This window comes from Microcaecilia unicolor, chromosome 11 (assembly GCF_901765095.1).
Source record: "Microcaecilia unicolor chromosome 11, aMicUni1.1, whole genome shotgun sequence".
NCBI lineage: Eukaryota > Metazoa > Chordata > Amphibia > Gymnophiona > Siphonopidae > Microcaecilia > Microcaecilia unicolor.
The window spans coordinates 76,201,386-76,216,314 of record NC_044041.1 but is presented as its reverse complement, the minus strand read 5'-3'; the positions used below and the strand labels follow the sequence as shown (position 1 = coordinate 76,216,314).

The 14,929-nt window shown below is 48.9% G+C and overlaps 1 protein-coding gene across 1 annotated transcript in view; it reads left to right on the top strand.

Annotated features, from left to right (window-relative positions):
- Positions 1 to 14,929, top strand: part of SLC25A42 (solute carrier family 25 member 42) — an 84,846-nt gene that overhangs the window by 62,021 nt on the left and 7,896 nt on the right. The window contains 1 exon segment of the mRNA XM_030220197.1: positions 13,291 to 13,442. Coding sequence (XP_030076057.1) covers positions 13,291 to 13,442 — 152 coding nt within the window.

Here is a 14,929-nt window from a genome sequence, read left to right as displayed (position 1 = left end):
ACAGTATGATGGCAGTAGCCTTTATCAACAGGCAGGGGGGCATGAAGAGTGCTCCTCTTGCCAGGGAGGCTGCTCTTATTTCAGTGGGCAGAGTCTCGTGTTCTCTCATTTTGGCGGCTGATATTGCAGGAGAGTTGAATAGAACACAATATTGAAGAGTCCAGTAGTATTACAAAGATGTATATTACTATTTTTGCTTAAAACAAGGGAAAGACCTCAAAACACCCAAACACTTACTTAAATTTTAGCGTCTTTCACGGGGGTTGTGGTATTCATCATTGATCTAAAAACCTCATGATATTTTTGTTGTTACTATTCAAATTTATTTTTATTTATAATTATCACTATTTTTTAAAAAAAAATGTTTTCTTCTTTATTTTCTTCTTAATTTTATACAAAACACATTCCTTTCCTTCTTTTTTCAACAATGACTGTATGTATAACTTATTTCATAAGAAAAAAGTTGAGCACTTAACTAACACCCGACCGGTGGCCAGACCTGTTTAAATTCCACGGCTTCCTCGGGGGCTGTGCATCGACGTGTGGACATTTCCAAAGGATGGTGTCATTCATTGCAATGATCACATTTCGTCCTGTTCACTGCTTGTTCAGCAAAATGTTGAACAAGCAGTGAACAGGATGAAATGTGATCATTGCAATGAATGACACCATCCTTTGGAAATTTCCACACGTTGATGCACAGCTAAAATTTAAGTAAGCGTTTGGTTGTTTTGAGGTCTTTTCTTCGTTTTAAGCAAAAATAGTAATATATGTCTTTGTAATACTACTGGACTCTTCAATATTGTGTTATATTTGATTTCTTTGAGCCACAGTGTTTTTTGTTCCTCTATTTTTGATACTTAGGAGAGTTGAATAGTCAGGCAGATTACTTATGGACTGGAAGCGGTGCAAAGAAAAGCTACGAAAATTGTATGAGATTTGCATTGCAAACCGTACAAGGAGAGACTTGCTTACCTGAACATGTATACCTTGGAGGAAAGGAGAAACAGGGGTGATATGATACAGATGTTCAATTATTTGAAAGGTATTAATCCAAAACGAACTTTCCATGTCATCATGCTGATCAATCCATAGACTGGTGGGTTGTGTCCATCTACCAGCAGGTGGAGATAGAGAGCAATCCTTTTGCCTCCCTATATGTGGTCATGTGCTGCCGGAAACTCCTCAGTATGTTCTCTATCTCAGCAGGTGGTGGTCACACACAGCAGCAGCTCTGGCTAGGTCTCCAAGCCTAATTTTTAGGTTTTGTTGAGTACCTGGGGTTGAGGGCTCTTCTTGAGCAAGTGCAAACCTGGTGGCGCCAGGTCCCTCCTTTTCTCCCCCCTCCCGCTGGCTCCGTAAAAAAAAAAAAAATAAAAAAAATTTTGGACGTCCTTAAGGGCGTTTATTTCGACGTTTATTTAAACGTTTATTGCAGCTACTCACTGGGACACAAGGTCGTTACAGCTCGGAGCGGGAAGCAGGTAATTTTTACCTTTTTATAGCGGGCAGTTGGTTCCCCGATCGATCTCCACGTGGCCTATGGCGTCGGAGGGCGAGGGCGCGAAGAATCGCTCCCTGGACCGCGTGTGCGCTTCTAGCGGGGATGCGGGGGTCTTAAAGTCTGATTCGCCCTTGTTGGGTGTCAGTTCGGAGGCCGGTCAGTGTCCCGGGTCTTCCTCCGGTGCGGCGGTTTTTCCCGCCATAAACGCCCATCCCCCGCTGCTCGCCTCCGCCATCTTGGCCGGCCACTCTGCTCGGACGGCTTCTTCTTGGGCCGCCCTTGAGCTGGGAGACGTTAATGCCATGGCCGCCCTTGATTTGGGCGACGGCAAAAAAGCGGCTAAAGTTAAACGCCGTTCTTCCCGCGCGGCTCCTTCGTGGAGTGTCGCGCCGGACGCCATCTTGGATGCGCAGCATGTTTCTCCCCCGCTCTTGCGAGCGCCGGTTGAGGGTGCGTCTAGGGCTGTGGCCCAGGCTGCTGAAGTGCACAGTCTGGGGGGTTTCTCCCCCGAGTTTATTTGCTGCTGCATCAGGCCTTCCTTATGCAAAACGCTGCCCCTTCTCCCTTGTCCGATAAAGGGATTGAGGCCCCCGGAAGTAAACGCCCTCGGGTGGATTCCCAGGCCTTAGAGGACTCTGTTTCCTCTGATGTAGATGAGGGCAGCGTATCTGAGTTCTCCCAACGGTCCTTTGGGGATTCCTTGGAGGAGACGGATTCCCGCTCGGATGGAGCGGATGACCCCTCTGCAGCGCGGATCTTTCGCTCAGAGGATTTGCCCAACCTGTTAGCGCAGGCCATGAGCATTTTGAAGATTTCCTCTCCAGAGGACGTCTCTCCCTCAGCCCCTGTTGGCTCCGCCATTATGCTGGGGACGAAGCGCCCGCCTAGAACCTTCCACGTGCATGATGCCATGCACACCTTAATTTCGGCTCAATGGGATGTCCCGGAAGCGAGCCTCAAAGTGGCTAGGGCTATGTCCCGCCTCTATCCTTTGCCTGAAAGTGAAAGGGAGGCCTTTCTTTGGCCTACCGTGGATTCTTTAATCACTGCGGTGACTAAGAAAACGGCGTTGCCGGTGGAAGGTGGCACGGCCCTAAAGGACGCCCAAGACAGAAGATTGGAGGCGGCCTTAAGGTCGTCCTTCGAGGCGGCTGCCTTAAGTTTGCAGGCCTCAGTTTGCGGCTTCTACGTGGCCAGGGCGTGCCTGACGATTGTGCAGCGGGCTTCCCCCTCGGATCCTTCCTTGAGGGCTGCTTGGCTTATTTGGCAGACTTACTGTATGATGTCTTGCGAGCCTCGGCTAAAGGTATGGCTCAGACAGTCTCTGCGCGGCGGTGGCTTTGGCTGAAACATTGGTCTGCGGACCACGCCTCTAAGTCCCGCCTGGCTAAGTTGCCTTTTAAAGGCAAGCTGCTCTTTGGGGTCGAGCTGGACAAAATTGTGACCGATCTCGGCACGTCTAAGGGCAAGAGGTTACCAGAGGTCAGGGCTCGGGCCAGTGCTCGCCCCGGTATCTCCAGAGGACGGTTTCAGGAAGCCCGTCGGTACCGCCCGGGCAAGTCGGGCTCCTCTGCCCCCTCTTCCTTCAAGAGGAACTTCTCCCCCAAGCAGCATTCCTTTCGCAGAGACCGCCGTCCCGGAGGTGCGCCCTCCGGTCCTCCCCCAGGGTCTCGTACCCAATGACGAGGTCCTGGTCCATGGCCCAGTGCAGATTGGAGGATGCCTGTCCTCGTTTCTGGGCGAGTGGACCAGGGTAACTTCAGACGCTTGGGTGCTGGAAGTCATCAGAGACGGCTACAAGCTAGAATTCTGCCGACCCTTAAGAGACGGGTTTGTACTCTCTCCCTGCAAGTCTCCGGTCAAAGCTGTGGCAGTGCAGCAGAACTTGGACAATCTGATCCGCCTGGGTGCGGTCGTTCCGGTGCCAGAAAATCAGCTTGGCAAGGAACGTTACTCCATTTACTTTGTGGTACCAAAGAAAGGAGGTTCTGTACGGCCTATCCTCGACCTCAAAGGGGTCAATCGGGCCTTGAAAGTTCGGCACTTTCGCATGGAGACTCTCCGCTCTGTTATAGCGGCAGTGAAGGCAGGGGAGTTCCTGGCATCCTTGGACATCAAGGAAGCGTACTTGCATATTCCCATCTGGCCTCCTCATCAACGCTTTCTGCGTTTTGCAGTCCTGGGCCGACACTTCCAGTTCAGAGCCCTCCCGTTCGGGTTGGCTACTGCTCCGCGGACCTTCTCCAAAGTAATGGTGGTCATCGCAGCCTTCCTGCGAAAGGAAGGAGTACAAGTCCATCCTTATCTGGACAACTGGTTGATCCGAGCCCCCTCTTATGCAGAGTGCGGCAAAGCTGTGGACTGGGTGATTGCTCTTTTGAGCTCCCTGGGGTGGATCATCAACTGGGAGAAAAGCCAGCTGCGCCCGACTCAGTCCCTGGAGTATCTGGGAGTTCGATTCGACACCCAAGTGGGCAGAGTGTTCCTGCCGGACAATCGGATTGTCAAACTTCAGGCTCAGGTGGACCAGTTCCTAGTAGCCTCTCCGCTTCGGGCTTGGGACTATGTGCAGCTGTTGGGCTCTATGACGGCCACGATGGAAGTAGTGCCCTGGGCCAGGGCTCATATGAGACCACTACAACACTCTCTGCTGCAGCGCTGGACTCCGGTGTCGGAGGATTATGCTGTGTGCCTTCCCTTGGACCCAGCAGTGCGCAAGGCGCTGAGCTGGTGGCTGAAGACAGACAAGTTGTCTGCAGGGATGCCTCTTGTGACCCCGGAGTGGATTGTCATCACGACGGACGCCTCTTTGACGGGCTGGGGAGCCCACTGCTTGGGAAGGACAGCGCAGGGGCTCTGGTCTCCTGCAGAGGCAAAGTGGTCTATCAACCTCCTGGAACTCAGAGCCATTCGGTTGGCGCTTTTGGAGTTCCTCCCGGTACTGGCGTTGAAGCCAGTACGTGTCCTGTCAGACAATGCCACGGCTGTGGCCTATGTCAACCGCCAGGGAGGTACCAAGAGCGCCCCTCTAGCCAAGGAAGCCATGAATCTATGCCAGTGGGCGGAAGCGAACCTGGAACAGCTGTCAGCGGCCCACATTGCTGGAGTCATGAATGTCAAGGCGGACTTTCTCAGTCGCCATACCTTGGATCCCGGAGAGTGGCAGTTATCGGCTCAGGCGTTCTTGGACATCACGAAGCACTGGGGCCAGCCGAGCCTAGATCTGATGGCGTCATCGGCCAATTGCCAAGTGCCGCGCTTTTTCAGCAGAGGACGGGACCCTCGATCTCTGGGAGTAGATGCTCTTCTCCAGCAGTGGCCGACGCAGGAGCTTCTCTATGTGTTCCCGCCCTGGCCCATGTTGGGCAGGGTACTAGACCGGGTGGCAAAACATCCGGGCCGAATAATCCTGGTGGGTCCGGACTGGCCCAGATGTCCCTGGTATGCGGACTTGATCAGGCTCTCAGTGGACGACCCTCTGCGGCTGCCAGTGGAGCAGGGCCTGTTGCATCAGGGTCCTGTGGTGATGGAGGATCTCTCCCCCTTTGGTCTTACGGCCTGGCTATTGAGCGGCAGCGTCTGAGGAAGAAGGGCTTCTCAGACAAGGTCATCGCCACTATGCTGACAGCGAGGAAGCGCTCTACTTCTACTGCTTACGCCAGGGTTTGGCGTACCTTTGCAGCGTGGTGTGAAGCAGGCTCACTTTCTCCCTTCACTGCTCCAATTTCTTCAGTGCTGGCGTTCCTGCAAGAAGGTCTGGAGAAAGGCCTGTCGCTCAGTTCCCTTAAAGTCCAGGTAGCGGCTCTGGCTTGCTTCAGAGGCCGCCTGAAGGGTGCTTCCCTGGCTTCGCAGCCAGATGTGGTACATTTTCTCAAGGGAGTTAATCACCTGCGCCCTCCTCTGCACTCAGTGGTGCCTGCGTGGAATCTCAACCTGGTGCTAAGAGCCTTGCAGAAGCCGCCTTTTGAACCCTTGTCGAGGGCATCTCTGAAAGACCTGACGTTGAAAGCAGTCTTTTTGGTGGCTATCACTTCAGCCAGAAGAGTTTCCGAGCTCCAGGCACTCTCATGTCCAGAGCCTTTTCTGCAGTTCACTGAGGCAGGAGGTACTATTCACACAGTGCCTTCCTTCCTGCCCAAGATTGTTTCTCGCTTCCATGTGAATCAGCAGCTCTGTCTCCCTTCCTTTCGTAGGGAGGACTACCCAGAGGAATACTCTGCTCTCAAATTTCTGGATGTGAGACGAGTCATCATCAGATACTTGGAAGTGACCAATGATTTCCGGAAATCGGATCATCTGTTTGTCCTGTTTGCAGGTCCTCGTAAGGGTCTGCAGGCTGCTAAGCCTACAGTGGCAAGATGGGTCAAGGAAGCCATTGCAGCGGCTTATGTGGCCGCGGGGAAGGTGCCGCCTATTCAGCTGAAGGCTCACTCCACTAGAGCTCAGGCGGCCTCGATGGCAGAGGCCGGGTCCGTCTCCTTGGAAGAGATATGCAAGGCGGCAACTTGGGCATCGGCCCATACCTTCTCCAGGCATTACCGCTTGACTGTGGCTGCTCGGGCGGAGGCCCGGTTTGGAGCTTCAGTGTTGCGGTCAGGGATTTCAATGTCCCGCCCTGGGTGAGTACTGCTTCGGTACATCCCACCAGTCTATGGATTGATCAGCATGATGATATGGAAAGTAAAATTATGTATCATACCTGATAATTTTCTTTCCATTAATCATAGCTGATCAATCCATAGCCCCTCCCAGATATCTGTACTGTTTATATTCTGGTTGCATTTCAGGTTCAAGTTTAGTCTTCAGTTCCTGTTCAGGAGGACTTCGTGTTCAAGTTTTTTCAATTGGATTCTTCAAGAGTTGAGACGAGTTTGTGTTACAGTGAGCTGCTGCATTCCTCTCCCCTCCGTTTTACGGGGCTGGATTGAGACATAAATTCTGCCGGTGCTCCCTCCCGCTTCGTGCGGCTGTAGAGCAGCTTTGTACCCCTCCCGCTTCGGCGGTGTTAGGGTCAGTCAGCTCCTCCCGCGGTTGCGGTTGCAGGATAAGCCAGATCCCCCCGCATCGGCGGGGTGGTGTCCCTCCCCCGCTCCGCGGGGATGAGCTGGACGGATTCCCCTCCCCCACTTGTGTGGGGATGAGCTGGGTTAATTCCCCTCCCCCGTTTCGGCGGTGGTGAGCTGGGCAGAGTGTCCCTTTGTGGGTGTAATTCTCTAAGTGCTGAGTCCTGTGGATGGAGCTTGGATATCGACATACTGAGGAGTTTCCGGCAGCACATGACCACATATAGGGAGGCAAAAGGATTGCTCTCTATCTCCACCTGCTGGTAGATGGACACAACCCACCAGTCTATGGATTGATCAGCTATGATTAATGGAAAGAAAATTATCAGGTATGATACATAATTTTACCTTTCCGGAGACGGGAAGGCGGTAGAACTAGAAGACATGAATTGAGGTTGAAGGGGGGCAGACTCAGGACTAATGTCAGGAAGTATTTTTTCACGGAGAGGGTGGTGGATATGTGGAATGCCCTCCCACGGGAGGTGGTGGAGATAAAAATGGTAATTGAATTCAAACATGCGTGGGATAAACACAAAGGAATCCTGTTTACAAGGAATGGTTCCATGGAATCTTAGCGGAGATTGGATGGCGACGCCGGTAATTGGAAACAAAACGGGAGCTGGGCAGACTTCTACGGTCTACGCCCAGATTGTGACTGAATAGATAGGGATAGGCTGGAGTGTAAATTTTAAGGGGCTTCGATGTTAGCTTCAGAACTTAGTACAAGAACAGTACTGGGCAGACTTCTACAGTCTGTGCCCTGAGAAAGGCAAGGACAAATCAAACTCGGGTTTACATATTTCTTTACTCCCAATTCCCTTGACAACTAATGTACCTTAATTGTAACAATACTCTGTTATTCTCTTACCGTTAATGACAGCTGTCATTGCGGCACAATGTAAGCCACATTGAGCCTGCAAAGAGGTGGGAAAATGTGTGATACAAATGCTGCAAATAAATAAATATAAAGTATCACATACCATGTAAAATGAGTTGGGCAGACTGGATGGACCGTACAGGTCTTTATCTGCCGTCATTTACTATGTTCAGCAGGAATGCTCTTGATCTGGGAGAGTGGAAAATCTTGTTGGAAGTATTCCAGCTTATAACTTTGAGGTGGGGGTTTCCAGTCCTGAACCTCATGGCAACCCAATGCAGTGCTCAGGCTCACCAGTTCTACAGCTACTACAGGAACAGCGTGTCAGAGGGTCTGGATGCCTTGCTTCACAGGTGGCCAACCACAGGTCGTCTCTGTATTCCCTCTGTGGCCAGTGGTGGGCAGAGTTCTTCAGTGCGTCTTTCATCACCCAGGCCTGTTAAGCTCCAGATCAGCCCAGAAGGTCCTGGTACGCGGACTTAGTTTGGCTTCAGATAACTACGTTTCGGCTTCTGTCTCAAGGGGCCTTCTCTCTCATGGTTCCGTAACAATGGAGGATCTATCCCCCTTTGTTACGGCCTGGTTCTGGAAAGGTCAAGATTGAGAAGGAAGGGTTATTCAGAGGAGATGGTCGCTTGCGCACCTGCAGGAGTGTAGTAGTCAACATCGACAGCGTATGCCAGGGTTTGGAGAACACACCATTTCTCCATTTAGTTCATCTCTGGCTCAGATTCTGGCATTCCTACAGGGTGGTCTTAAAAAAGGGTTGACTCTTAATTTGCTTAAGTTCAGGTCGCTGCTCTTGCTTGTTCCTGGGGATGTCTTAAAATTATTCCTTAGTGGCTCATCTGGAGGTGGTTAGATTCCTCAAGGGATTTAATCACTTGAATCCACCCCGTAAGCCTGTTTGTCCGGAGTGGAGTCTCTCTGGTGCTGAAGGGTCTACAGAAATCTCCCTTTGAGCCCATCCACAAGGCCTTGCTGAAAGGCCTTACTTTGAAGACTATGTTCCTGGTGACCATGTCTTCAGCCCTGTGCATCTCTGAGCTGCAGGCATTATCCTTTAGAGACCTGTTTCTTAGTATTTCTGTGGCTAGGGTTTACATATTTCTTTACTCCCAATTCCCTTGACAACTAATGTACCTTAATTGTAACAATACTCTGTTATTCTCTTACCGTTAATGACAGCTGTCATTGCGGCACAATGTAAGCCACATTGAGCCTGCAAAGAGGTGGGAAAATGTGTGATACAAATGCTGCAAATAAATAAATATAAAGTATCACATACCATGTAAAATGAGTTGGGCAGACTGGATGGACCGTACAGGTCTTTATCTGCCGTCATTTACTATGTTCAGCAGGAATGCTCTTGATCTGGGAGAGTGGAAAATCTTGTTGGAAGTATTCCAGCTTATAACTTTGAGGTGGGGGTTTCCAGTCCTGAACCTCATGGCAACCCAATGCAGTGCTCAGGCTCACCAGTTCTACAGCTACTACAGGAACAGCGTGTCAGAGGGTCTGGATGCCTTGCTCCACAGGTCGTCTCTGTATTCCCTCTGTGGCCAGTGGTGGGCAGAGTTCTTCAGTGCGTCTTTCATCACCCAGGCCTGTTAAGCTCCAGATCAGCCCAGAAGGTCCTGGTACGCGGACTTAGTTTGGCTTCAGATAACTACGTTTCGGCTTCTGTCTCAAGGGGCCTTCTCTCTCATGGTTCCGTAACAATGGAGGATCTATCCCCTTTGTTACGGCCTGGTTCTGGAAAGGTCAAGATTGAGAAGGAAGGGTTATTCAGAGGAGATGGTCGCTTGCGCACCTGCAGGAGTGTAGTAGTCAACATCGACAGCGTATGCCAGGGTTTGGAGAACACACCATTTCTCCATTTAGTTCATCTCTGGCTCAGATTCTGGCATTCCTACAGGGTGGTCTTAAAAAAGGGTTGACTCTTAATTTGCTTAAGTTCAGGTCGCTGCTCTTGCTTGTTCCTGGGGATGTCTTAAAATTATTCCTTAGTGGCTCATCTGGAGGTGGTTAGATTCCTCAAGGGATTTAATCACTTGAATCCACCCCGTAAGCCTGTTTGTCCGGAGTGGAGTCTCTCTGGTGCTGAAGGGTCTACAGAAATCTCCCTTTGAGCCCATCCACAAGGCCTTGCTGAAAGGCCTTACTTTGAAGACTATGTTCCTGGTGACCATGTCTTCAGCCCTGTGCATCTCTGAGCTGCAGGCATTATCCTTTAGAGACCTGTTTCTTAGTATTTCTGTGGCTAGGGTGACCATCTGGACAATTCCTTCCTTTCTGCCCAAGGTAGTTCCCCCCCCCCCCCCCCCCTTTCATATGGATTAACCTATTTTTCTGCCATCCTTTTGACGGGAGGGTTATGGAGTGAAGCTCAACTCCTCTTGCTTCCTTGATGTTTGTCAGACCCTTATGCATTTAACTGGAGGTTACTAATGATATTCATTGTTCTGACCATCTTTTTGAACTGATTTCCAGTGTTTGGAAGGGAATGAAGGCTTCTAAAGCTACTATATCTCTAAACCAATGGGCAAATCTCATCATCCTTTCTCCTCTTGGGAAATAGAGTGCCTCTCTGAATGTTAAAGCACGCTAGGGTGCTGTCTACTTCATTTGCTGAGGCTCAGACCACTTCCAGTGAGATTTGTCGGTCAGCTATATGGTCTTCTCTGCATACTTTTTTTTAAACATTATTGCTGGGATGTTTCTGCTTATGCAGAGACATCTTTCCAAGCATCTGTTCTTTCGGTGGGGGTTTCCGTGGCCCACCCAACTTGAGGACTGCTTTTTTACATCCCACTAGTCTGGACTGATCCTTGGGACTTGAGGTAAAAGTAGTCGGCTGCTAATATTGTCTCCTTTAGTCCCAAAGGATCAGTCCAGAACCTGCCTTTCTCAATATGTCCCAGTTGATAGTTGTGTTTTTCATGGTTTGAAGGCACTAAGTTCTGTTTTGTTGAAGGTAAATCTGTTTTTGTTTTTTTTTGCTTCCATTTTTCTTCTTCAGGTTGTGCCTTCGGCATTAAGGAGGCAGGAGTTCCACGATGTTTCCTTTTGTCTATACTGCTTGGATATCGAATACTGGCTGAGATACACAGGAGCCTTTTAAGGCAGAAATCTGCCGTACTTTCTGTCTCCACCTGCTAGTAGATGGGCATAACCCACTAGTCTGGACTGATCCTTTGGGAATAAAGGAAGGAAACTTACCTTTTGGCTGAACCTGAAACTGGGCAGAAAAAACTTTGGGCTGGTTTCGACATTGAAACGTAGAGAGGTGTGGTAGCTGTGTTAGTCCACTCTTAAAGGTTATCAATAGAAATCAAACAAAATAAAACATGGAAAAGAAAATAAGATGATACCTTTTTTTATTGGACATAACTTAATACATTTCTTGATTAGCTTTCGAAGGTTGCCCTTCTTCGTCAGATCGACGAAGAAGGGCAACCTTCGCAGGGCCGTGCCTAGGGTCTTTGGTGCCCCCCTGCAGACTATCAGTAGGCGCCTCCCCCCCCCCCCCCCGTGAAAATGATCACGCCCCCCCCCCCCAGTGAAAATGATCGCTCACCACTTGCCACACTGAAAGGAATTGTCAGCAATATTCTTAGAAACAAATTGCTATACATTGCAAAATAAGATAGCAGATGTAAATTCTCAAAGTGGGCATATTCCAAACGCTAAAATGAAAATAAAATTATTTTTTTCTACCTTTGTTGTCTGGTGACTTTTTCTTTTTCCGATCATGCTGGCCGTATCTGAGTCTGCTGCTATCTGTACTCTTAACTCCATTTCCAGGGCTTCCTTTACTTTCCTCCTTCTTCATTTCTTGCTCTATATTCATTTCCAGCAATTTCTTCTCTCTCCCTGGGTCCTGTCCTCCCATCCATGTCCCTCTCTGCCCTTCCCTCCTCCATCCATAGCCAGCAATCCTCCTCTCTCCCCTCCCCTCCATTTTCAGCAATTTGTCCTCTCCCTGGGCCCCCATGTCCATCCTTGTCCCTCTCTGCCCTTCCCTCCTTCATCCATAGCCAGCAATCCTCCTCTCTCCCCTCCCCTCCATTTCCAGCAAATTGTCCTCTCCCTGGGCCCCCATGTCCATCCTTGTCCCTCTCTGCCCTTCCCTCCTTTATCCATAGCCAGCAATCCTCCTCTCTCCCCTCCCCTCCCCTCCCCTTCCAGCAATTTGTCCTCCCTGGGCCCTGCCCTCCCATCCATGCCTCTCTCTGCCCTCCCATCCATGCCTCTCTCTCTGCCCTCCCATCCATGCCTCTCTCTCTGCCCTCCCATCCGCGCCCTGGGGCCTTTAAATCTTTTACTTCCGTGCCCCAGGCTGACTCTCCCCCCCCCCCCCCCCCCCCCAGTTTTCACTCTGCTTAGGCTGAATGCCTTTCCCCTAAAAGTCTTACTCTCAAATTAGCTTGAACCCACTTCTTACAGTTGCTTCCTCCTGACCTGTGGTGAGTTCAATTCCCAGCTGTTCCTTCCTGCAGCTTTCCTCTCTCCACACAGCTCTCAGGCACCCAGATCTCTCTTCCTGCAGCCCCTTCCGCCCACGTGGCACACAGCCAACCAGGTCTCTCCCCTGCAGCATCTCCATGCAGGCCCACCTCTCCGCAGCAGCGTCAGTGAAAGCGGAGCGCTGCCGACGTCTTCCTTCCCTTCGCGCTCTTGGTTCCCTCAGTGTCTGCCTTCTTCTGACGTCAGAAGAAGGCGGGACACTGAGGGAACCAACGAGTGCAAGGGAAGGGAGACGTCGGCAGCGCTTTCACTGACGCTGCTGCGATTGAGGTAAAAGATTTAAAGGCTTCTGCGGTGCAGGGCAAGGGTAAGCACCACGGCGGCGCCCTCCAGAGGTGGGCGCCCCCTTGCGGTGCTTACCCCGCTTACCGCATCGGCACAGCCCTGAACCTTTGAAAGCTAATCAAGAAATGTATTAAGTTATGTCCAATAAAAAAGGTATATCTTATTTTCTTTTCCATGTTTTATTTTGTTTGATTTCTATTGATGACATTGAAACGAAAACTGAAATTTGGTTGACCTCTACTCTCGAGGACCCAGACTCCGTTCTCCGAGTACATTCAAAGCTTCTTTTCTGTTGATGTCCTAGACCTGGGAATCTGAAAATGCCCTATTAGGTAAAATTCTTGCTGTGCCCCAGTACCTTCTGTTTTGTGAGAATGCCTGCTACTTCAGTTCGTAGAACTTTGTGGGAAATCAAAAAAAAAAATTGTCACCTCAGAAACTTTGGGGTTAGATTCAGCTAGCAGAACTCATCATTTCTTTAAACACTGGCCAGATATTCAATGCGAGGTCTTGTCTGGGCACCAGCAATTAATATCTGGATCTTTTTGGCATCTGGGAAGCTATCCAGGTACAGTCTACATTCGGTGCTATAACTGCATAACTAACCAGGCATAGGACAGCTAATTTATGCAGTTCAACGTGCCTAGTTAGCTATGTCTCTGCCCCTTGGGGTCAGAGTGGATATTCAGTGGCACTGTCCAATTAAATGCCTTTTGAATATCTGCTCCTGGGTCAGCCACCATGACATTTTTAACCCAGCAGGAGCTTCTCCTGCCCAGTTTAAAACGCTTTGAATATTGACCCCTTTGTTTTTACCAAAATAACATCTCTTCAGTATCCTCTACTTTACCCCAGTTCACAAATAATTTCAAAATGGACATTTTAAAGAATTAGGAAAACAGTTTTGACAGCAGGAAACAGGTTAGAAAACTCTTTGGGACCCTGTTGAAAATTGAGGCCCCTGGCTGCAGTTGAATTTTAAAGCGCCTCCCGCTGTTCTGTGAATAATTCAGTATTTCCCTGTGCAATAGGTACTGCAACATCATTCATGTTTTCATTCGAATATCACGAGAGGAAGGCCTACAGACTTTGTACAGGGGTTTTGCACCTACAATTCTGGGTGTAATTCCCTATGCTGGACTCAGCTTTTTCACCTACGAAACACTAAAGAAACTTCACGCAGGTAATTCTCAGCTTCTGTCTTGCACTTACCTGAATCTGAAAGCCTCAGAGGTTATTTCAATAAGAAATGAAGAAAACCTCAAAATCCCTAAATTAAACTAAAACTAGCCAGCCAGTCAGTGGGTCTTGTATACCAATGCTTCTCAGTCCTCTTGGAGGCACACCACATCTAGCCTCTCAGGTTTTCAGTACTACCAAGGTGAATATGCATGAGAGAAATCTGTATAAATTGGAGACCCTGTTTGCAGATTTATTTTGTGCATATTTATTTTTGTTATCCTAAAATCCTGTCGGGCTAAGTGTGCCTCCGAGGGTTGAAAAGCACTGTCTTATTACAATGCACTGTTGAGGTGTAACTATTGTAGCATGAGAAACATATACAAAGCCCTGAATACCGGCAGATGAGCAATACATTTGATCCCAGTAACTCAGTACAGAGGGACATCCTTGGATGGGGCACAGCTCCCAGCTCTGCTTCTGCACCCTGGCCACTGACTGCTCTGTTCTACAACACGTCATCAAAAGGAAAGACAAAAAATGTTGAAAGCAGTCAAAGCAGAGGAGCACTGAGAACAGTAGAACACCCAATATGGCAAAAAGGTGTTTATTGAACAGGCGACCTGACATGGCCACATGACAAGAATAGTTTCTGTAATTACCCCTACTCGGTCTTTATCTGACCCATGTTCATCTGGGGTTATTCGACAAATGATTGACAAAATTGTGTTGCCTTTAACATGTTTTGTTCTGCAGTTTGCAAAGAAGCTACAGTAAAGCCATTGTTAAAAAATGAGAAATTAAATCCTGGAAGTATGAGTAGTTACAGGCCCATTTGTGTGGTCCCTTTTTTGGAGAAAGTAATTGAGAAGGTTGTCTTGGAACAAGTTGAAGATTTTGTGGAAGAGAATCATTGTTTGAATAGACTTCAGTATGGCTTCAGAAAGGCTCAAAGCATAGAGACATTATTAATTTCAACAGTAGATACCATGAGGAGAGGTATGGCTAGAAATTTATGCTACTGTTTGATTTCATTGGATATGTCATCTGCCTGTGATTCAGTTGATGGAGCTATATTGTTGGCTAAGCTACAAAAGCTTGGTATAGGGGGTAAAGTGTATGATTGGTTTGCATCCTATTTGTCAGAACATGCTTTGCTAGTTCAAAGTGGAGGAAGGGTTCCTAAATCTTTTCCTGTTTTGAGAGGAGTCTCACAGGGATTTGTCTTATCTTCGCTTTTGTTTAATATTTACATGGCCCCTTTGTGTGAGGTTTTTGACACGTTGGATGTTGAGTACCAGCTTTATGCCGATGATGTACAATTTTTTTTTCCCCGATAGTATCATGGGGATAACAGTTGTCCTCACGTCTGATATCTTATATGAATGTAATTTGTCAATTAAACTGAAATTCTTGTGGTAGGGAAAAAGGAGGATGAATATTGGCCTTAGTTTCTTCGTGTGGGTGTAATTCTGGATTGTCGTCTTTCAA